This window comes from Monodelphis domestica, chromosome 4 (genome assembly GCF_027887165.1).
Source record: "Monodelphis domestica isolate mMonDom1 chromosome 4, mMonDom1.pri, whole genome shotgun sequence".
Taxonomy (NCBI): domain Eukaryota; kingdom Metazoa; phylum Chordata; class Mammalia; order Didelphimorphia; family Didelphidae; genus Monodelphis; species Monodelphis domestica.
Genome location: NC_077230.1, coordinates 367836330 through 367859667, shown reverse-complemented (window position 1 = coordinate 367859667; position 23338 = coordinate 367836330). Strand labels below are relative to the sequence as shown.

General features: G+C 45.9%; 1 protein-coding gene across 4 annotated transcripts in view; it reads left to right on the top strand.

Annotated features, from left to right (window-relative positions):
• The first annotated feature begins 5282 nt into the window (after positions 1 to 5282).
• Positions 5283 to 23338, top strand: part of RIMS3 (regulating synaptic membrane exocytosis 3) — a 50354-nt gene continuing 32298 nt past the window's right edge. Inside the window, exons 1-3 of one of the 4 annotated variants that reach the window (XM_007492857.3) lie at positions 5283 to 5519; positions 18490 to 18664; positions 21796 to 22049. In XM_007492857.3, the coding sequence (XP_007492919.1) occupies positions 21827 to 22049 (223 nt within the window). In that variant the 5' untranslated portion in view covers positions 5283 to 5519; positions 18490 to 18664; positions 21796 to 21826. Of the gene's footprint in view, positions 5520 to 17265; positions 17658 to 18489; positions 18665 to 19134; positions 19687 to 21795; positions 22050 to 23338 lie in introns of those variants that run through there. The other 3 variants (XM_007492855.2, XM_007492856.3, XM_001381192.4) reach the window with 3 other exon arrangements.

Sequence of the window (23338 nt, the reverse complement as noted above, 5' to 3'; positions counted from 1 at the left end):
CCTGGCATCAGGAAGCCTTCAGTTCAAACCCTGTTTCTTACTATCAATGAGCAAGTCATAATTTTTCTGGGGGTCAGTTTCCTCATCTATTATATAAGAAAGCTGAGAATACCCATAGTACCTCTCCCACATGGGGCTTGTGAAGACAAATGGGATGAAGTATGTATAGCTGGGCAGCTAGGTGGTTCAGTAGATAGAGGGCTAGAGGGAGAGGCAGCATCAGATTCTGCCTCAGACACTTAACTTCTTATGCCCCTCCAGCTAAGTCATTTAAACTGTTTGTGCTTCAGTTTCTTCATCTTTAAAATGGGGACAACAGCACCTATCTCCCAGGGTTGTTCTGAAGATCAAATGATATCACATATACAAAGGGCTTTTGCAAAACCTTTAAGATCTCTAGAAATACCAGCTCTTATTACCATTATAACTGAAAGGCAACATGGCATAGTAATAGAGGACCAGCCTTGAAGCCAGGAAGCTGTGGGTTCAAGCCCTGCTTCTGATATATCGTAGCTGAGTGACCATGAACAAGCCACTTGGCTTCTGGGTAAACTAGACAATTCTCCTTCATAGTAAATTAGAAATGATTTGCAGATTCTGCATCAGTGGGCAATATGGAAGTCCTCCCATACTAATGAAAGCACAGGTCCAGACATATATACATATATTTGTACATGTATACACACATACACACGTATGTATATATGTATAATATATATACCACATATGTTATGTGTATATGTATAAAAGAGAGAGACAGAGACGGAGACAGGAAGGTACCTTAAGATATTCCTCCTCATTTAACTTTTGTTATTATTCTATTTTTTCCCAATTGCATACAGAAACAATTTTTAACATTTGTTTCCTGACATTTTATGATCCTAGTTCTTTCTCTCTCTCTCTCCCTCCCTCTCCTCTTCACTCCCCAAGGCATCCAGCAATATGATATAAGTTATACACCATTTTTTTTAATGTAGGAAGGAGCTGAGCCTTGAGAATTAAGTGATTTGTCTAAGATCTCGCAGGAAACCAAGGACAGAGCCAGGACACACACCTGGGGGTCTCAGACCTAAGCGACATCTTGCACAGCTCTTCTGACCACTCTCAGAAGAAGGTTGCCAAGCTGGCACTTGGCTTTTTATGGAAGGGCTGTTATTGAAGTGCCATTCACAGCATGAGTAATCTTGGAGCCTTGGGTTCTGGACCCCTATTAGTCATTGGCTCACAGTGTGACCTTGGACAAGACATAGCCTCCCTGACTTTAATTTCTCTAAAACAAAACAAAAAAAAATGGAGGGGAACAATCCCTGCCCTGCCCTTCCTGCTATCCCAGAGTCATCATGAAGATCAAATGAGATAATAAATATGAATGTGCTTTGGAGAGTGCAAAGCAAAGCTGGTCTGCTGCAGAATGGTACTTATTAGGCTAAGGAAGCTGAGAACAGAGTCCTGGCAGGGGTTCAGAATGCTGGAAGGCAGGAAGTCTTAATAGCTAGGGAGGGAATGGGCTCTGTTCAAACAACTCAGGGTAGGATGGATCAGATCCTGAAACCTGAGTCTGCAGACAGGCTCCCGGAAAATCTTAAATCAATACAGCAGGCACAGAGCCAGCAATAAGGCAGAGCAGGAGAGAGACCAGCTCTGCCCCAAGGCGCCCCCTCCCTTCTTCAGTTCCGACAAGAGGTAGAACAGAGAGGATTCAAAGGAGCATCTTAGCATTCGCTTCAAGTTCAGAAACCCAAAGTCTTAAGAGCAATTTGGGGAGGGGAGGCTCAGTCATCCCCTGGCAGCTTCTACTATCTTTGAGGAGGACCTCATGCCAAGTCACCTGACTGCCGAGGGCACTTCTGTCCAGGAAGAAACAGCAATGGCTGATGAAAAAACACTGGGTTTGCCAACATGGAATCTAAAAACCCCAGTCTTGGAGCCTAGTAAGATCTGATGAACCCCAAGTTTTAAGACTAGCTTCTAAGTTGGAGACCCCAAAGCTTGTCCTTGTTCCTTGTTAATCCACCCTGAAGGGAATCCCAGGCTAGCAGTTTCAGACTGAATAATGGACCCAGAGATAAAAGACAATCCCAGTTAGGTGGAGCCAAGCCCAAGCCAAGTGAGTCTTTACCACAGTAGGCATCGCATCAGTCTCCTAAGCTGAAGGTCCTGAGTTCAATCCTTGAAAGGAGGGTGTGATACAGTGGGAGAGGCTTCTGGAGACAAGAGTCACTTGGCTTGGGCTTGGTCCCACCTGAAGGGGATTGTTATTTACCTTGGGGTCCGTTATTCAGTTTGAAACTGCTAGCCTGGGATTCCTTTCAGGGTGGATTCTCACAGGAATGGGGAACAAGGACAAGCTTTGAGGTCTCCAACTTAAAATATAGTCCTAAAACTTGGAGTTCATCAGATCTTACTAGGCCACAAGTTTGGGTTTCTAGATTCCATGTTGACAGGTTGAAAATCAGAGAGGAGATTTGGTTTTGAATCCTGACTGCTACTAACTCACTGGATGACCTTTGGCAAATCTCTTGTTTGGGCCTCAGTTTCCTCATCATTAAACTAGGGGAACCTATCAATACCACTACTAAGTTTGTATCCCAGAGAGATCAATCAAAGATAGGAGGAAAAGACCGACTTGTACAGAAATATTTAGAGCAGCTCTTCTTTTGTGGTGGCAAAGAGTCGGAAACTGAAGGGATGTCTATCAATTGGGGAATGGCTGAATGAACAAGTTGTGCTATACGATTATAATGGAATACTGCTGTGTCATGAGAAATGATGAACAGGTGATTTCAGAAAAAACTGAAAAGACTCATATGAAGTGATACAAAGTGAATTGAGCAGAACCAGGAGAACATTGAATACAGTAACAGAAATAGTGTACAATGCTCAACTGTGAAGGACTTACGTGTTATCAACAATGAGAGGATCCAAGATAACCCCAAGAGACTCATGATGAAAAGGCTATCCATGGTCATAAAGGAACTGATGGAGTCAGAATGCAAATCAAAGAATACCACTCTTCGCTTTATTTCCTTTGTGAATTTTTTCTTGAATCGTGATATGTTTTTTTTTACAACATGAGAAATATGGAAATATGTATTACATGATAGCACACATAACTTTATATGGATTGCCACTTTGGGGAGGGGGAAGGAGAGAAAGGAAGAGAGAGAATTTGGATTGCAAAATTTCAGAAAATGAATGTTAAAAATTGTTTTGATATGCAATTGGGAAAAATGGAATTAAAACAAAAAAATGGTGGAGAATTGTACCTACCTTACCTCAAAGGACTATTTTGAGAGACAAAGAGCAAAGCCATGTTCTCAATCTCCTTAGACTAATAAGCAAAATCCAACTGTATGCTTGCCTAGCTTTGTACTTTTCAAAGCAGGCGGTTTTTGAACTGGGCTTTTGAGAATGAATAGGAACCCAGTAAGATGATAGGGGGAGGGCATCTCTGGGATAGGGAGCAAAGTGATCAAAGGCTCAGAATTTGGTTGCTCTGGCATAGTGGATGATAAGTAGGCCAATTGGACTGAAACCCAGAATGAGAAGCATGGCACTGGGAAAGGGAAACCAGGCAAGAAAGGTTAGAGTCAGATAGTGGAGGGCTATGAATACTAAACAAAAGAATTTGTCTTTGATTCAGGAAGTAATACAAACTTACAGAAGGGCATTAGGAAGGTTCATCTGGGAGCATTCCTGCACAAACTGGATTGGACCCATAGATTCCCACAGATGAAAATGTGTTCTTGAGTTATGTCTTTGGGGCACAGGAACCCAAGAACTGAACTAAGCTGGTAAAGGATTGGGGAGAAGGGAGATTGGGTCATTTGGTAGAGAGGAGAGTAAGGAGACAAGTCAGAATCTCTGTTGGGACACACGGTCTCATGACCTTGGGCAGCCCACTTGCCTTCCCTGAAGTTCAGCTTCTTGGTCTGTAAAATCAGAATAATTATTATATGAGCTCAGTTATGAGAAAAGCTCTTTAATGCTTAGAAAGCCCAGGGGAGTCTCTGGCTGGCTTTCTTCAAGATTCAGCTAAAATCCCACCTTTTGCAAGAAGCCATTTCCAGTATCCTTAGTCTTAGTGCATTTCCTCTGGAATAATCTCCAATTTATCCTTTTCCATATATTGTTTGTACAAAGTTGTTGGTGTGGTGGTTCCCCTAATAGAATGTGATCCCCCTGAGGGCAGGGACCAGTTTTTAAGTTTTATTTGGGGGGGGGTGCCTTTCTTTACATCCTTAGCACTTGACATTGAGAAATATTTAATATAAATTTGTTGACAATAGAAACACGAGTTTTTCCTATTATTAAGTCCTTTAACTGGCAACAGTCCTGGGCGAACCACCAAAAATCCGAGGGGTAGCCGCCTTCAAGGAGCCTTGGGAAATGGGGTACACCTCTGGGCCAGTGTCAGACCTAGAATTTGGTTGGGGCTAGCGACAGGTGGGGAGGAGGTCGAGCCTTGAATGGTTTCAAGGTCTACAATTCCTGTACTGTCCACCTGGGGGCAGCAAAGGGCAAGGCCAGAAACACCTGCCAGTTCCCCCTACCCGCGAGGTGCCAGCCCCGCTTCTGAACTAAAAGGGCCCCGGGGCCTCTGGGGGACACCCCCAACTAGTAGCCTAAAAAAGAAGGCGACGGTGTTTCCCACCAGACATTTATTTGCCCGGGGCCAAGGGGAGAGTGCATCCAAGGATGCCAAAGCTGAGCTGTTTAATGATCCCATACTGGAGGGATACAGCCTGTGGGAGGATTAAAACATCCTCGTGGAGACAGAGCCCTAGAAGAAGCACAAGAGCAAACCAGAGGGGCAAAGCCGGAGCTCGGACTCAGGTCTGGTTCCAAGGCCTCGATCTCTCCAGTGGTAAAATTAGGGGCGGAGAGAGGGGATTGTGGGCCAGCAAGTCTCTGAAGGTCGGAGGAGCTGTTTCTTTCTCTGCCGACGCAGGACCCTGGCTACGTTTCCCAGAGGTTTTTGTCCTAGGATGGGAGAATGGAGGACGGAGGGAAAGAGACATTTCAGAAAAACCAGAACTAGGAGATGGCCCCCATGGTTGCGAGAAGGACCCAGGGCGGCTCTGACGGGAGGGAAGCTCTTCAGGGAGGGGAGGAGTAGAGAAGACTATGCCAGGTGGCTGGGACTCCTGCCCAGAGATGCTCAGATCGTTCTCTCCCGAGATCGCACTTCTGCCCCTGGTTCTGTTCTGGCTTTATTTAGTTCGGGACACTCCGAGGTAATGACTGTAATTAGCCCCACCCCTCCCGTTGCACCCTCCCGTCTCCTCCCCCAACCCTGGGAGGGATGGCCGACTATGGGGACACAGGGATAGAGGAAATCTGGCTCTGGCTTCAGCCCCCTAGAAGACAACATCTCCAGTCCCAAGGGCTGCCTCGCCGGTCTTGCCCCGCCCAGCCCGGGAAGTGGCTGTGGCCTGGACTGGGCGGGCCACAGGTGGCTGAAAGTGGGGCCGGGGCTAGGGCTAGGGGAGTGCGTCCTAGAAGCGTCGCCAGCTCTGGTGAGTGATATGGGAAAGGGGTGGGGGGAGACGGGGGACATGGCGCCTCCTTGGGATATCTGGGAGTCTCCCTCCAGTACTATCCCCAGATTCCCAGGAGACAAGCCCTGAGCCCTAGTGGAAACTAGCAAGGAACTGTTTTGTTTATAAAACTCTTCGAGATCTTCCCTGGGAAATGAGGGGACTCGCGAAATCAGCTACTTTCTTCTTAAAGTACTGAGAGATCTCTCTGTCTCCAATTTGTGCCTGGAATGGTCCTCCCTCTTTCTCTCTTCTCATCATCTTCACCCTCTCCCAACCGGAGCAGAAGAGGAAGATGGCGAGAGTAGAAGGGGAAGAAAGGAGGTTGACCTATATACAAAACTAAGGATCCTAGGTTTTCAGGGGCTGCTCTAGCTTCTGGGAGAAGCCTGTTGACTCTGAGAGCTACCAGGCAAAGCTGAGAAATAGGAGCCTTGGTGTGGGTGGTGGCCCAGCTCAGCTTTCATGCCTAATTTAGATAGCTTCCCCCCCAGAGAAGGTACCCACTCACACCAGCAGGGGAGGGGATTGTGTGACCATTGGCTGTCTTCCTTCCCCAAGCTCCTGGGGCATTAGGGAAAGGAGGAAGCGTGGATTCATTTTCTAGGGGGATGCCTTTTAGCAAGGGCATCTGGAAGGTGAGGTAGGTTTAAGGGGTCCAAGCCCTGGTGGATGTCAGTTCTCAGGAGGCCAAAGGATAGGAGAGGGGACGAGCTGGCTGGTGTTATGTTAGGGAGAAGGTGACTCATTGAGAGCTGGTTTGGAATGAGTCCAATGGAGGAAGGGAGGGGCAAGAGATGGCACCATGACAGGATAGAAATGACCAAATCTATTTCTCCTCTGCACCTCCCCCCCCAATCAGGCTCCAGGTTTTTTCTAAACCCTGACCTTCCATCTTAGAATCAAGACTGTATTGGTTCCAAGGCAGAAGATCAATAAGGCTAGGCAATGGGAGTTAAGTGACTTGCCCAGGGTCACACAACATTGAACCCAGGACCTCCTGATTCCAGGCCTGGTGCTCTATCCACTGAACCCCCTAGCTGCCCCTTATAAATTCTATATTGATGTTGTTAGACTGTCAATTCTTGGAGAGCAAGCTTCTTGTCTTCTATGCCCTTTGGGTCTTTCTCAAGACAAGGACAAGTTCAAAGTGGGTATACTTAATAAATGATTGTTGAAATGAATTTGTTGATCCTAAAATTTTTTAACAGCTTGTACTAACCAGGTTTTAATTCCATCCATTGCTGACATGAGCTCCCATTTCTATCTGTAGCACTTCATTAACATATGGCGAGCACCCCATTTCCAGCAGTATTCAGGCTGGATGAACCCCTGTCAGATGCTCAGATGGTCCTCAGAACAACTCCAGGAGGCAGCCAGTATACACATCATTAATCCCATTTTGCACTCTGGGAAACCAAACAAGTGACTTGCCCGCCATCACAGAGCTGACCATTGGATCCAGCCAATAGAGCACTGCCTTTCAAATAACGCTTTCTTAAGCACCTGCTCTCTGCAAATTGCTGGGTGTGTTTGGAGGCTCTGTGAGCTTAGTTTGAGGGCAGGTTGGGAAGACTGCCACCATTAAGGTCTCCTCTGGCCACCCTGGGTTTGTGGGCTCAGCAGTAGATCTATTACCAGATCTGTTTTATCCTGTCCAGAGTAGATGACCCTCCCCTGTAATCTTCAGGTCCCCAATAATCCATCTTAGATGCAGGGTGCTGGCCCAGATAGCATCACTGGTTATCAGCTATTGGGAGAACTGATCATTCCCAGGAAAGCAAGCAGATCAGAGAGTTTCCCTTAAATTATAGGCCCTCCCTAGCATGGGTGAGGGCCACTACCACTGCCTTCTCCTCCATAAAAGCCTAAAGACTCCTCTTCTATCCCCCTGGGTCCAGTCACAAGCAGGTTAAACTCCCCCTCCCAACCCTGCTGTTACCTCTGCCAGCAGCCAATTAAGCTGTGATAATAAGGCCTGAGCTTCCTGGGGGAATGGACATGTGTAGCCAGAGAAAGCTCCAAGGGAGAGAGATGCTGGGGCCAGTGGGAGAGGAGAGTCCCCAGCCTGGGTACCCTGGGTCCAAAGGCCTTGGATTACTGGTCCAGATGTGGAGCTAGATTTTTCTGGCTCTGAAGAGGCCCAATCCTTGAAGGCTACTTCTCATCTCTCCCTCTCCTTCTACTTCTCAGCATTATAGACCAATTTCAGAAGTCAGCCTCATCCATCTGCTTTCACATCTTCAGCTAATTCTAGTTCTGCTACTGACTTACTGTAAGGCCTGGGGTAAGTCACTTCACTTGGCCTAAGATTCCTTATCTGCAACACCAGGAGGTTGGATTCATTTATTTCTAAGACTCTAATCAGCTTAGAAATCCTCTGTTTTAAGGACTCTTCCAGCTCTGATAGTATATTAAGGTTCCTTCCAACTCAAGTCTCTGTTCAAAGACCCCTCCCAGATCTGTGCTAGACTCTCTCCTCCATTCCATGTTCTGTATACCTAGAGACTCTTCCAGATCTAACATCCTGGATGAGTGGAGTTCTAAGGTCCTTCCCAGTTGAGTTTCTTAAATGGAAAAAAGTCTCTAGATCAGAGATGTACAGAAGGAAGAGGAAAGAATGGAAAGGGAGAAAGGAGCCTTTACCCAAACAAAGGGTCAAGGGAACTGGACCTACTTGCTATTGTCCCTATATGGCATTCCAACTCTTGCCTCCATTGGTTTTCTTTTTTTTTAACCCTTACTTTCTGCCTTAGTTACAACTCTGAGACAAAAGGGCAAGGGTTGGCAAATGGGGTTAAGTGACTTGTCCAGGGTCACACAGGTAGGAAATTTCTGAGATCAAATTTAAACCCAGGTCCTCCCAACTCCAGGCCTGGTGCTCTATCCACTGTGCCACCTCCTTTTCACAGTCTGTCTCCATTGTCTGTTGTGTCCTTTCTCCTCACCTCTGCCTCTTGGAACCCTCTAGCTACCTTTAAGTGTTCTCTCCTGAAATCTCCCTCTATTCTTTTGCTGGTGCTGACTTCCCTGGTCCATGGACTCCAGATTCAGGTTCACAGGGGGAAAATCAGAGCTGGCTCTGACTAGTACTTGGGATACCAGGGCAGACTAGAGGCTTCTGGAGGGATCCTGGATGTGGAGACAGCCTTCTCTGGACCCTCCAAGTATCCTCTAAGAGGGAGAAGGTGGTCACTCTGGTAGCATCATAGAATCTAGAATTTGGAAGGAACCTCCCAAAACACCACTAGTCCAACCCATACCTGAACAAGAAACTTCTCTGATAATAATAACTCCAATTTATGTAGAGCTTTAAGGTTTGCAAAATGATTTCTTCAGAACAGCCCTAGAGGTGGGTATGGCAAGTGATCATTAGACAAGCAAAAAAAATTTTTGAATAAGTGCCTACTATATGCCAGGCACTGTGCTAAGACACACAATTGGGGTGTAAAAACAAGCCAAAAGAAAGATAGCTGTGGGTAGTTAGGTGGCTCAGTGAATTGAGAGCTAGGCTTGGAGTTAGGATGGCCTGGGTTCAAATTTGACCTCAGAAATTCTAGCTGTGTGACCTTGAGTAAATCACTTAATCCCTATCACCTAGCCCTTACCTATTCTTCTGCCTTGGAACCAATACATAGTATTGATTCTAAGATGGAAGGTAGAGTTGTTGTTATTGTTTTTTTAATAAAAGAAAGATGGTCTCTTCCCTCTAAGAGTTTACATTTTAAAATAGGAAGACAATACACAAGAGGGAGCAGGAAGGGGAATGGGGAAGGGTAAAGCTGCTTGCAAGGGGGCATGGCAGCAAAGTCCTTAGAATCAAAAGCCTAGCCAGAAGAGGAATCAGCCAAGCTTTCTGCCTGAAGACTTCTAGGGACTGGCATTTCATTGTTCCTTGAGGCAGCCCATTCCACTGCTCATTAGCCCTGATTATTGGATGCTTTTCATTATAGTGAGCCAAAATCTTTCTCCTTGCAACTTCCATTTTTTGCTCCTGTAGGGCCATATTTAATCTCTTCCGAAGACTGGCCATGAGAACTCTTGGTTGTCCAGACCAAAGAGTTGAGGGCTCAGGCAGTCAGACCCTTGTTTTTCTCATTCCCTAGAAAAGCTCACTCCATCAGGACACCCAGTAGGGGCTTCAGGCTGGGCTTTCATCACTGGCTACACCCAAACCATTAAAGTTGGGTTGGTCAAAGGAGATGGATGTCTAGGAACTATTCAGTAGCATTGAGAACTACTAGCATCCTGCTGGAGCAAGAGTTCTTAGCATTTTTATGTCCTGAACCCCTTGGGTAATCTGGTGAAGACTATGGACTCCTCAGAATAATATTCTGTATTTAATTTTATCCCCTCCAAATTACATAAAAACAGTTTCCAACACTTAAAAATTTTTTTGAGTCTCGAATTCTCTCCCTCTCTCTACCCTACCCCCCAACTCTCCTGAGAAGGTAAGCAATCTGATATAGACTTTATAGTGCAATCAGAATAATATTCTTAAATAATTGGAGGAAACCCTGAATTTCACTTCATAAAATTTAATGAAAATAAGAGGAAATAGTGAAAATGAAGATAAATTTGTTCTAACTTGAGGGACCCCCTGAAATTTATCAGTGGGCTCCAGGATGTGTACCCCCAAGCTAGAGGAGGAATCTCTAATCTTGGAGGGTTCAGACTTGAGTCCTGCCCTAAGAATCATTGGGGACACCAAAGCCCAAGGGAATGGCAAAATAGGGACATAAAGGCCACCTTTCATAAAATAATAGTAATAGAGATCATTTACATTTATATAGGATTTTAAGGTTTACAAAGAAAGTCAGAACATGGAAGGACTATGGTAGAACATAGAATATCAGAGCTAGGAAAAAGACTCCAGACCTGGGCACTGGCTATCACACTATGGGGTGAGAGGGAAGCTCCCTTCCATCTGGCCTGGGAAAGCAGGAGTATGTGTGGATGGGGGGGGGGTGCAGTGGGGAGAAGATGGATAATAAGGATATCACTGCTAAAGGCTGTGGGCCCTTTAAGGAGGGAGACAAAAACAATTAGCTAGCCTGAGCATTGCATCAGCTGGAGCCAAGAGGGTCCCATGGGAAGGGTGGGGTTGGGAGGGGTGGGGAACTGGTGGTTTTATTTCATTAGCACCATGTGAGTGCTCTCACCTCAGCCTGGCCTGATTGTCCCATTCCTGCCCCTCCCCATCCTCTTTTTCCCCCTTTGCCAAGACTGGAGGGTCTCCCATCCCCCCTGGTCTGGCCTCAGTTTCCCCACCTATCAAAGGGGGGCTAACAAGCTCATTCTCTCTCTCTCTCTCTCTCTCTCTCTCTCTCTCTCTCTCTCTCTCTCTCTCTCTCTCTGTTGTAAGGAGTGAACAAAAGACTAAATGAGAAAAGGATTTGATGCACTCAGCTTTCAGGGTAGTGGCCAAAGCCATATACCAAGAATCAGAAAATCTGAGTTGGTATCCCTATTCTGCCATGGAATCTCTGTGTGAATTGGGGCCAGTCTCTTCCTCTCAACGAACCTCAGTTTCCTCATCTTTAAAATAAATGGATTGGATTCATTGATTTCTAAAGCCTTCTAGCTTTAAAGGTGTTCTATAGTTCCTTACTTCTGTGACATTCTATGTTGTGTTCCAGTGGAACACAAGCTCCTTGAGGACAGGGATGGTTTATTTTTGCCTTCATGCATCCAACACTTAGCACCATTCACCTAGGAGGTACTGAATGTTTGTAAAATAGAACTGAACTCTAAGATTCTTCCTAACTCCAACTCTGATTCTGTGAGCCTGCCTATAAAGTTTGGGTCACACACATGCTACGGCAGGGTTTATGATGGTGATTTAAGACGCAAAGGCAAGTCCTCTGTTCTTCCCTATGGATCTATGTATGGTCTCTGGTATTCCCAGCCTCCAACCCCTGGTCTCCCCTCCCTTCAAAGCTCTCCTAGGACAAAGGTAGAAAGCAACTGGTGCCCCTGGGAACAGCCTTGTTTACACACTGGTCTTACACAAGGGGCCCATTCCCAGAGGCCTCCTTCCTTCTCCAGCTTCTCTTCTAGGACAAGCTCCACCATTGCCTTGTTGACAAAGAGGGGGTCCTGGGAAAGAAAAGGCTAATTAAACCCCAGAGGGGTCTTATTGTTCTGAATCCCAGGCTAGTTCAGGAATGTTTGTCAAAATGTTCTCCATAACTCCCCACCATCAGATTTACAGGCTTGCCATTTTATTCCCTAGTGTTTTCATTGAAGGGATTTTTCAACCAGCTTCACCAGTGCCCTACCCCAGATTCTCCCACTTCCAGATAGCAAAGACTCCATAGAATTTAGCCCTGAAGAAAGCAATGTGGGGTGCCTCTCAAGACCTGAAGAGATAATTCCGAGAATATCTGGGCTGAAGGATTTCCCCATTGTTCTTGTTGCCTAATAATAATAATGATAATGATAATAATAGCCAGCATTTATATAATGTTCACTATATGCCAGGAACAGTTTTAAGCATTTTTAATTATTGTCTCATTTAATCTTTATAATAACTGGGAAGGAAGTACTATTATTTACCTCATTTTACAGATGAAGAAACTGAGGCAAGTCAGGTCAAGTGACTTGCCCAAGGTAACACAATGGTAAGTGTCTGAGATGGGGTTTGTTCTTAGTTCTTCTTGACTCTAGACCTAGTGCTGTAACTGCTACACTGCCAAGCCACTGGACTAGCCACTTGCAACTAAGACAGCTAAATGGGAAGGGAATAGAATTCTGGACCTGGAGTCAAGAAGACCCATCTTATTGAGTTCAAATTCAGGTTCAGACACTTACTGTATGACCCCAGGCAAGTCTCTTAACCCTGTTTGCCTCCGTTTCCTCATATGTAAAGTGAACTAGAGAAGGAAACATCAAACCACTTCAGTATCTTTGCCAAGAAAATGGCAAATGGGGTCATGAGGAGTCAGTTATGACTAAAAAGACTAACCAACTTCCTGGTTCACTTGGTCTTTAAAAAAAATACCGTCACCTTCTGTTCTAGGATTGATACCAAATATTGGTTTTAATGCAGAAGAGTGGTAAGGGCTAGGCAGTGGGGGTTAAGTGACTTGCCCAGAGTCACACAGCTAGGAAGTATCTGAGGTCAGATTTGAACCCACAACCTGGCACTCTATTCACTGAGCCACCAGCTGCCTTAACTTACTAAGTCTTTAATCAGTCTACTTTGGCTAGGTTCCAGACTAGTTTTCCTTTGTCTATCATTTACTGAGATCTCCTCTGGTCCATAGACAAGATGGCAAAGACCCAGACCCTTCCTTTAGGGAGCATATATTCCAGTAGGAAAGATAATAAGACAAAGTATCCCAAGAACTTACATGTAGAAGCTTATGCGTTATATATGTGTGAGTTATTGTAATTATCATAGTGGTGGTAGATGGAGTGAGAGTTCACTATGTACTGTTGTAGAAGTCAAGGTAGGCTTCCTGGAGGAAGAGAAGGAAGAGGAGTTCTAATTGGGCCTTAAAAAGGTTTGGACAGGAGGAGAAAGAAAGATAAATGACAGGAGCAACACTGGAGAAGAAACTCTGCTCTTCCCTCTGCCCTTCTGGCCTGTGATATTCTCAGCCTCCTACGCCAGGTCTCCTCCTCCCAGCTCCTTGGGAGGAAGGAGACAAAAGGACCACAGTACAGAACAACACAGGCACAGAACCCTTGATGAGGAGTCAGGACATGGGTTGTAGTCCTAGATTTGCCATCCAGAGATCCATTGTGTGACTTTGGGCAAGTCACTTACATCTCTGAGAGCCTCAGTAGCTGATACTTACAGGCTAGTCTTGCATCTGGTGATTTTTTTGCACATGTACCATTTGCAGCCGGTTGGCTTTGTTGTATTGGAGAAGACTTTGCATATGTTTAAATTAAAACAGTTCCATTCTCTTCTCTATATTTAAAATGAATGGTGTCTGAGGATGCAGAATTCTAGGATCTCAAAACACCTATCCCCACCATATCCTTGGGGATGAAAATGAACCTAATCTGGACCCTCTTTCCCTCAGCTCAGTCTCCAAACTTCACAATTGCTATCTCTGGGATGTAGTAGCTTAGCTAGTGGCAAGAGCACCAGGCTTGGAGTCAGAGGGTCTGGGTTCTGAAATGAGCAGGGTGACTTTGGGCAAGCTGATCCTTAAACCGGGGCCTCGATTTCCCTCTGTAAAGAGAAGGAATTGGACTAGATAACCTCTAAGAGCCCTTCCAGCTCAGACGTTCAGTGACTATCTCCCTATAGGATCTAGAGTGGGGAGAGGACCGATTCCCTCCCTGCTTCCTGCAGAGAAGCTGCCTGGGTGGTGGGGGAAGGGGAAAAAAGGTTGTAACAGGCTCTGCCCCTGAAGGAAGTTTCTTTTTGAAATATTGATGAGGCTGCAAGCTGTGATCACTTGCCTTGTGGGTGAGGGGAGGGGGGCAGGGCTTGGGGCCTGCTGGGAAGCCCCTTGGACCCCCTACCGGCTCCTCTTCCTCCTGCCTGCCAGCCTGCCTGGCGACCGCTGTCCATGGTGCTGCCCGGATTCCCAGTCCCTAGAGCCACATCCCTGTAACTGTCTTTCCTCTGACAATCCCTGGAGACCCTCTGAATCTTGCAGTTCCTGACCCCCCCCCCCTTGGATCCAACCCGTGGACCCATTAAGGGAGAGGGCTCCTCCACATTCAGCTCTTCCTTGATCCTTGGGCCCTAAAGAGCACTCTTCCACCTTCATTGGTCCCCCTTAAGCAGAGGGGGAAATCACAGTGTGTTAGAACACAGAATAGAGAATGCCAGAGCTGGGAGAAACCTTAGACAACATTTAACCTAAGCCCTCCCCCATTTTAGAGCTGAAGATACTAATACAGAAAAAAAGATCTACTTACCCAAGGTCAAACAGAGCCAGGACTAGAACCTGTTTTCTGGACTTAGGACTTAGGCTTAGGACTCTGAAACCTTATACTGCCCCTTGCCCTGGCTTGAGTCATGTGGAATTCTACACTAGCCTAAACCCTCGGGCACTTCGCCTGCTAGTTTACCCCACTGCTCCTCCTCCAAACCTCACCTCAGGGCCCAACTCAAAGGACTGTTTGAGTCAGAAGTCTCCTACACTCATTGTCAATTCCTTTGATTCCAACCAAGGTCTTTTTGTCATGGGGCAAAGAACAATGGTTCTAAGGAGGAGAAGATCTCCCCTTGTTCTCCTCCATCTCTGACCAATCTTTCCCTGTCTCTGCTGACCCCTTTTCACTCCCACATCTAAAACTCAAGTAGTCCACAAGGTTCTTTGCTCTATATATAATCTCTCACTTGGCAGTCTCATTCACTTCCATGGCATCATGCAAATAAACCCCCAAATCTTGATTATATAAAAATAAAGAACTCTTACACAATCAAATATCCAGTTTCAGCTCTGAACTCATCCACAACTCTAGTTACTTTCAGGACATATGCACCTGATTGTCTTTCTTCATATCTCAATCTCAATCTATTTAGACTAAGTTTATTTTTTATGTCTAAATCTGCTTCTCCTTCTGGCATTGCCATTTTCTGGCTATGGTTCTACCATTTACCTAGGCTCTCTTGTTTCTAACCTTGAGGTTATTTTTTACTCTTTCTCTTCTCTCACCTCTTATGTCCAATCAATTACCAGATCCTGGAAGTTTTTTCTTCCCTAAGAGTGCTTGAAGCTCTTCTCTCCTCTTGAGTCCTAGTTTAGGTCAATCCCTCATTACCACCTTTCTGCACTACTCAGTAATTTCCCAGCCAGTTTTGTCACTTCCTCTCTGGTCCTTATCTAATACATCCTTCACAGGCTGCCAGACTATCTTCCTGATGATTAGAATCAAAGAATTTCAGAGTTGGAATGAACTTTAGGAATCCTCCTCATGGGACCTGAGCTTGACAAAAAAAAAAATTTTAAGAACTAGAAGAGAGAGTAGAAATCATCTATTCTACCTTCTTTATTTTATAATATGGGAAAGTGAAGGCTTCAGGAGATTAAGTGATTTTGTCATCGATGACCTTCAAAATGCTACAAGCGCTCTGTGCCTCAGTTTCCTAATCTGTAAGATGTAGATGATGATAGCACCTACTTCACAGGGTTGTTGTGAAGATCATGTAAGTTAGTATATATAAAATATTTTATATATCTTAGGGTGCTACAGAAATCCTAGCTACTAATATTCAGAGGCAGAATTCAAATCCAAGACTTGATTCTCAAATACAGTCCTCTGTACACCATGGACTACTACTTTCCCTATAAATCCCTCTATAGCATTCCCAATAAGGAGTCATCATATCACCTTTTATACATTTTTCTTTTTGGCTAACAGGATTAAGTGATTAATGCCCAGGGTCACATAGCTAATTAAGTGTCTGAGGCCAGATTAACTCAGGAAGAAGATTCCTGATTCCAAGACTGATACTCTATCACTCTGATGCCCAGCTACTCCCACTTTCTTTTTTAAAATCTTCTACCTATTGCCAATAGATTAAAGTTCAAGCTTTGTTCCTTGTCATTTGAGTCCTTCCACAGCCTCATGCCACCCTGTGTTCAAGTTTGTGCTTGTACTTTTTTCTTTCTGCCTTAAATGCCTACTTCTCTTGGGTGAATTCATTCATTCTTTAAAACTTAATTCAGAGATCACTTCTTCCAGGAAGCCTTATCCTGACTTGCATAATGACCATCTTCCTCAGATGTCATATAGTACTTCATTTTGTAACACTCTGATGCACTTAGGTAATACCTTTGTGTTATTGTTATCTGTCCATGTCTTATCTTTCTGTTAGACTCATCTGCTTCATAGGGGGAGGGAGGGAGGAAGATAACTTGTGTTATCTAAAATGTGCTAATTCCCCAGCACCAGTCCACATTAGCTGAACTGAATAGAATAAATGCATCCCTAGCCCTAGCCCCTCCATCTAGGCATGTGCTACTTCCTATCCTGGAAACACCCCAAAGGAGAGGGCCTGAGATCTGGGAACTTGAGGGAAACAGAGGTGGGAAGAGAGAATCTATTGGCATTAGGAAGGGGAGATGCCAGCACTGTGACTTGGATACAGGATGGACTGGATGGATGCTATGCCCCACCTTTCCTGTCCAGCTCTTCAAGAAAGTTTTGTGGTCCTTTCTGTCCCTGGGCTCTACCAACCTGACTCCTGATTGAGTCACAATCAAGTCCCTTCATCCCAATGGGCCTTAGTTTACTCTTCTGTAAAACTGGAGTTGGAAAGAATTGTACTCTATCCATAACAAACTTCTTTGGGGCAGGGTTTGTTTCATTTGTGTATAGCAAAGTGTTTTGCACATAGCAGGTGTTTAATATATGTTTGTTGAATCAAATGTCTAAGAGCCCTTTCTACTGCATAGACCTAAAAAAGTCTATGATCTTAATCAAATCACCCTCCCTCTCTGAGGCCTCAGTTTTCTCTTTTGTAAAAAGATGAGAGGGTATATGGTGGTGAATGATCTCTGACGACCTTTTCAGCTCTCAGGGTTTGAGTCGCTATACCACCTTGTGGCCCAAGAAGAGAGAATGAGATCTCAAGGAACCCCAATCCAACTTGGGCCAAACCCCTCTCAGCACCCTCCCTCCCCACCTCTTCCCGGGTCGGCCTGGAGAATTGGGTCAGCATGGTTGCCATGGAGATGAGATCTGCTCCCGCCCCCACCCCCTCCCTCCGGAAACCTGCCTATGCTCCTCCTTTGTCGTCTCCCCTCCTGCCGCCAGGCTAGGCTCTCTGTGAGAGTGTGTGCTCGTGTGTGTGTGCTTGTGCGCTTACGTGTATGTCTGTGTGTGGAAGAGAGGGAGGGAGAGAGAGACACACACACACACACACACAGAGAGAGAGAGAGAGAGAGAGAGAGAGAGAGAGAGAGAGAGAGAGAGAGAGAGAGAGAGAGAGAGAGAGAGAGAGAGAGAGAGAGAGAGAGAGAGAGAGAGAGAGAGGGAGAGGGAGGGGGAGAGGGAGGGAGAGAGAGAGAGAGAGCAAGAGAGGAGAGAGAGCGAGAGAGCGAGAGCGGGTGGAGCAAGCTACCGGCTGGGAGCGCTGCTTGAACCTCACCCTCTGATTCTGCAGTTGCCGGTAAGACACCCCAGTGCTAGCAGCCATGTGTATGTATGTGTGTGTGTGTTTGCGCGCGCGCGCCCGTGTGTCTCTGGGCTTGTGCGTGTCTCTGTGGTTGTCTTCCTGTGTGTTTGCATGCATGCCTTTATGGCCACCTCTCTGTGAGCGATAGGAGCCCTGCGTGTGGTGTATGTGTGCATGCGTGTGTCCCGCTGTGTGTGCTTCTGGTTGGGGAGCTGTTGGCCTGGACTCTGGGGAGATGAGCCCCTCCAAGCCAGGGCAGACACGTGCTCCCGGCGCCTTGCTCTGTTCCTTGGCCATCTCTAGGTTTCTTAGGGCGTGTACACAGAGTGCATCCGCTTAGATTGTGTATCTGTGTGTGTGTGTGTGTACCTATCTTCTCTGTGTATGTGTTTCATGCTGTGTCTGCCTGTGTGCCTGTCACTGTGTGTTTGTGTCCCTTGATGACTTGCCTGCTTCCTAGACACACCTGTGAGGCTCTAGTCACCCTGTCCTGAGCCCCAGCCTTGGGAGGAGCCCAGGCAATGGGAAGGAGTTGATGCTAGTGGTAACCTGGGGTCATAGAGGGGAGTATACTGGGGGGAGCCCATCAGGCATGGGACCCTTGTCTCCTCATGTCAGCAATGCTGCCAGGCCTGAAGGCCTGAAGCCAGGCGGAGGAACCCAGAATTTCAGCCTCTTAAAGTGGTCCTTGAAATCCCAACTAGGAGGATAATGCCTCTTCTCCAGGCCCTGGGGAAGGAGTGCTGGGTCCTCTGGGCCCCTGGATTAGACATAGATGGGATGAGGCTGTGGGCAAGAGGCAGCCCTGGGGACCCCTTCTCAATCTAAACCTTTCTCTATTGACATCTTCCTCAGGGAACCCATCCTGCTTACTTTGGGGTAACTGTGTGAGTGGACTTGGTTGGTAAATCAAAGGCTCGGTTCCAATGCTCCAAGAGAACAAGCTACTCAGAGGGGCCCCCCGGCAACAGCGGTGGCAGCGTTGATTCCATTGGTGATGCCAAGAACCGCACCCACATTTTTCAGTTTGGTGAGTTTAAGTTTTTTGTTTGTTTGTTTGTTTGTAATGGGAAGGAGATGGGTCCCTGTTATAATTGCAGAAGAGGGTTGTCAAGCCAAGCAGAACCTTGGTAGGTATGGGACCAGGGCCCATACTTAGCCAGTGGTCCTTGGATAATTGGAGGGAAAGGGCACATCAGTGACAAACATTTATCGTACACCTAGTAAGTGCAAAGGTCCTTGTTCTTAGCTCTTGGGATTCAAAGATAAAATCCACAGAAGCTCAGGATGTGCATGTTAAGTTGACATTCCGGATCCTATGGTGGCAGAAGAGGAGATGCTGCTGTACTAGAAATGGCCTCTTACTTACCATATGCCTTTAGGTAATTCCCTTGTCCTCTCTGGAAATCTTCTTGGTCCATCTGTGAAATGGGACTAAGAATGCAAAGCCAGCCTCCCTTGGGTTCTTGTAGCTCAGTCAGGTCTCTGTTACAACTAATTCACTCTGTGACCTCATACAGTTCCTTCCTACCTTTGTTTTCTTCATCTGTAAGATGGGGTGTAAGATCTGCTTCCAGCTTTGACATTCCGTTCCCAGGCCCTTCAGGCTTGTATGAATACGAGTTCAGCCCAGGGGACCGGCAGCCCTGCTGGCTTGTTGGCAGGGCTGGTTGACCAGTCAGGATGGACAGATGGATGTACTAGACAAGTCTGGGCCTTGTAGAGCATTACCACCCCCAGGCTGGGGCTGGGGCTGGGGCCAAGGCTTAGGGGAGCTGTCCCACTGGGCAGTGATGAGGGATGAGTAGGCAGAGGGCAAATGGGTTTGTGCCAGGTCTTTGAACACACATCCAAGTCTCTCAGCATTAAGTCCTTGGGTAGGCAATAGATCTGCCAGAGCCAAAAATGGGACAGTGGGACTGAACAGTGGGTGGGAAAGATCCTTTGGGGCTTGGCTTTTGGGGACAGGACATGAAGAACCAATCCTTCCTACTCTACTGGTCTAAGGGCTTTCTCTGAGGCAGCAGTAGAAGTGGATACAAGATAAAGCAGGTAAGACTTATGAAGTGAAACACTTGAAGCCTTTTTTCTTGAGGAGGCAGGGGGAATATGTAGGGGAAATTCCCTCCCTGGAAGAGGTGGATTGCCATGGGGCTGAGAAAGAAAGGATGAGAGAAATGAAGAAATTCAACCAATGCTAAGTGTACTTGTTTTGGTTCTAGGTTGCCACATCTCTATCTGAGCCTCAACTTCCTGATTTATAAAATATGGGAGTTAGAGAAGATAGTCTAAAGTGACTTCCAACTCTGATAGTCATCTGTTCTCAGGCCCCTTTAGTTTATATTCTATATTCTGTTTTAATGTCTTGTATTCTAACACCCTCTTTCTGCTTTGTTATTGTGTTATGTTCTAAATTCATTCTTGCTGTGATGTTCTGTGTTCTAAGGTTCTTTCCATATCTGATGTTCTGTGTTCTAAGTTCAAAGATTACTTTCTGCAGTGTAGTTTATGTTCATATCCTTTTCAGCTCTAATATTGTATATTCTAATGTGCAGTCCAACTGACATTCTAAGACCCATGTTCTAAAGTTCCTTCCAGCTTTATATTCTATCTTCCATTTTTAAACATTCTAAGTTCAAGAATCCCTTCCAGCCCTAATATTCTATGTTCTAAGTTCTACAATTCTCTCCTGCTATGACAATATATGCTCCTTCAAATATGATCCTTTGTGGTTCTGCTGTATTGTGTTCTGTCCTCTATCTTCAGCTCTACTCCTCTAGTCTATCCCTTTCCTATAATTCAGGAGATGAGTGTGATGGGGTGGATGTAGACAGGAACCAGGATTTTGGAAGTCCTGGAAAGAGTGCCGAGGGAGTAGGGGATGGTGTCTCTTGGGGAAGAGAAGCTACCTTGTGAGCCCTTTTCCTGGGAGCATAAGCCCCTGAAACCCATGTTCCTATGAATACCAAGTAAAGGAGAAGAAATGAAGGCAGCATGATAGGAATCAATTGAAGTATTTATAAGGTGCCTACTATGTTCCAGGCATTGTGATAAGCACTACTATAGTGTAAGTAACCCCAAATTTGTAATTAAGAGGCCTTGTTCTAGTCCCCATGATTTTGTGATCTTGGACAAGTCCCTATCCTTTTCTGAGCTTGTTTCCTCATCTGTACAATGGTATAGTAAGTAGAAAGAGCCCTGGTTTGGAGTCAGAAGACTAAGATTCAAATCCCCCTCTTCCACTCACTACCACTATGATGTAAGGCAAGGAACAACTTATCTCAGCCTCAGTTTCCCCATCTGTAGAACAGGTGGGGTTGGTTTAATAGTCAATAGCTAGAGTCTCTTCTGGCTCTAAACCAAGTATCTCTAATCATCCTTCGTGTTCTCATCTACATGAGATTCCTGTGGACTAAATATATTGGGTCTTGGGCTACTGGGACCCCACGGTTCTCATCTCCCCAAACTCCCCAGATAGATCAGGTCACTCAGGCACATGTTGATGTTGTTTGATCCCTAGGATTGCTGGGCAAACTTGACAGTTTACCTTTCCTGGAAGTCAGAGGATCTGCCCAATGAGAAGAGGAAGGGTATCAATTATTCACAAGGGGGAAGAAAAATGAGCCACCAAGCTGACTGAGTGGGATTCCGTCCCCTTACCTGTTCTTGGCACTTCCTAGAGGTGGCAGCCGCTAACCAGCCTGCCTCTGGCCTTTGCTCTGTCTAGCTTGACTTCAGGATGGGAAGGGGGACTTGCAAAGGTGCCTTTTAATCCTGCAGCCCAAAGGACATACACCCTTACCTTTAGGCATCCCTAGCCCAGGGCAAGGAGATATGGTATTACCTTAAAGATGCCCCTGTTCTGAAGGGGAAAACATGATCCTATACTCAGGGAGGCCCTGAGCTAAGAGAGATATAGTCTTGCCCTAAAGGAGTCCCCAGTCTAAGGAGGAGATGGATTTTCTGGTTCTGTTTTGCTTTTATCCCCAGTGTGTATTAGTTGGAGCCACTGCCAGGTCCCAGGATAGCAAAAGCATATTACCCCTGCCCTGGGCCCAGTTCCTCTGCTTCTATCACAGCTGAAGGCTCAGGGTAAGGCTAAAATTGGGCATGGGGAGGGGGACTTTGGTGACAAGTGGCCCCTTTCCTTCCTGTCCCTAGTGCTGCCTGTGGGCCCAACACCTTCAGGACCATGTTTGATGGGGAACCAGGCACAGGCCCAGCAGCATCCTCACGGAATGTGGTACGCAGCTCCAGCATCAGCGGCGAGGTGTTTGGGGGCGGAGGGGAGCAGGCTGGAGGCACAGCTGGCGCCAGCACTGCCAAGAAGCGCCGAAGCAGTCTGGGGGCCAAGATGGCAGCCATTGTGGGCTTGACCCAGAGAAGTCGGAGCTCCCTACAACTACCCCAGCCAGGTAAGGCCTTGAGTGAGCAGTGGGTAGGGCTCTAGGAACAGCTGAGGGTTAATAGTGGCTAAGCAAAACTAGAAAATTGTGTGTGTGTGTGTGTGTGAGAGAGAGAGAGAGAGAGAGAGAGAGAGAGAGAGAGAGAGAGAGAGAGAGTGTGTGTGTACAGCATCTTTGACCTACCAACAAACTTTTTGATGGGAAACTCACTCTGTACTCAGTACTGTGCCCTAAAACACAAAGTGTCTCCCAGTCATACAACATACACCTCACAGAGAAAAACATAATATTGTCTAAGAGGTCACCCAAAGACAGTCATACACAGTCACACATTTCATTGCATATAGGTGTACTAGTCAGAGATACAACCATGTCTAGACAGTCTCATACATAGGTCATCAATCAACTGACCAATCAGCAAACCAATTTTATCAGGTGCCAACTATATGCCAGGTACTATGTCAAGTATTAGGTATAGAAAGACAAAAGCAAAAGAGCCCCTGCCCTCAAGGAGGTTATATTCTTTTGTGGGGAATAGCATGTCCATACATTTTGATAGACAGAAAGATGGAGAGAGAGAGAGGGGGAGAGAGGGAGGAAGGGAGGGAGGGAGGAAGACAGACGGAGGGAAAGAGAGAGAGAGAAAGAGAGATGTATATATATATATATGTGTTTGTGTAAAGGAGATTTTGGAAGGGAGGACATTGGCAGCCGGAGGGATTAGGAAAAGTCTCATGTGGAAAATGGAGCTGGAACTGATCCTTGCAGGAAACTAAGGAGTCTAAGAAGAAGAGAGGAAGAGGGAGTGAATTTCAGGCATGGGAGACAATTAGCTCAAGGGCTCAGAAATAGGAAATGAAACACAATGAACACAAATTAACAGGAAGAAGCCCAATCTGACTAAAGAGTGAAGTATACAAAAAGGCTATGTAGACAAGGCTGGAAAGGTAATTTGGGACTTGGTCATGAAGGCTTTGAATATCAAGCAGAGAAGTTTGTATTTGCTTCTGGAAGTCCTAGGGAGCCAATGAAGTTTATTGAGAGGGAGAATGGTGATGACTTGATCAGATTTGTGCTTTAGGAAAACCATTTTGGCAGCTGTGTGAACAAACAATGTATATAAGTGAAGTAGACTTGAGGTAGAGAGACCTATTAACTGAAATCACTCATACATGACTTTTTCTACCAAAGAAAATTATTTTTAGCCTAAACAGAAAGGGGAGAGGGACTTAGAATTAAAATTCAGGGTAAGTGAACAAATAGTCAGACAACTCCAGATGTTTTCAATATCAATAGTC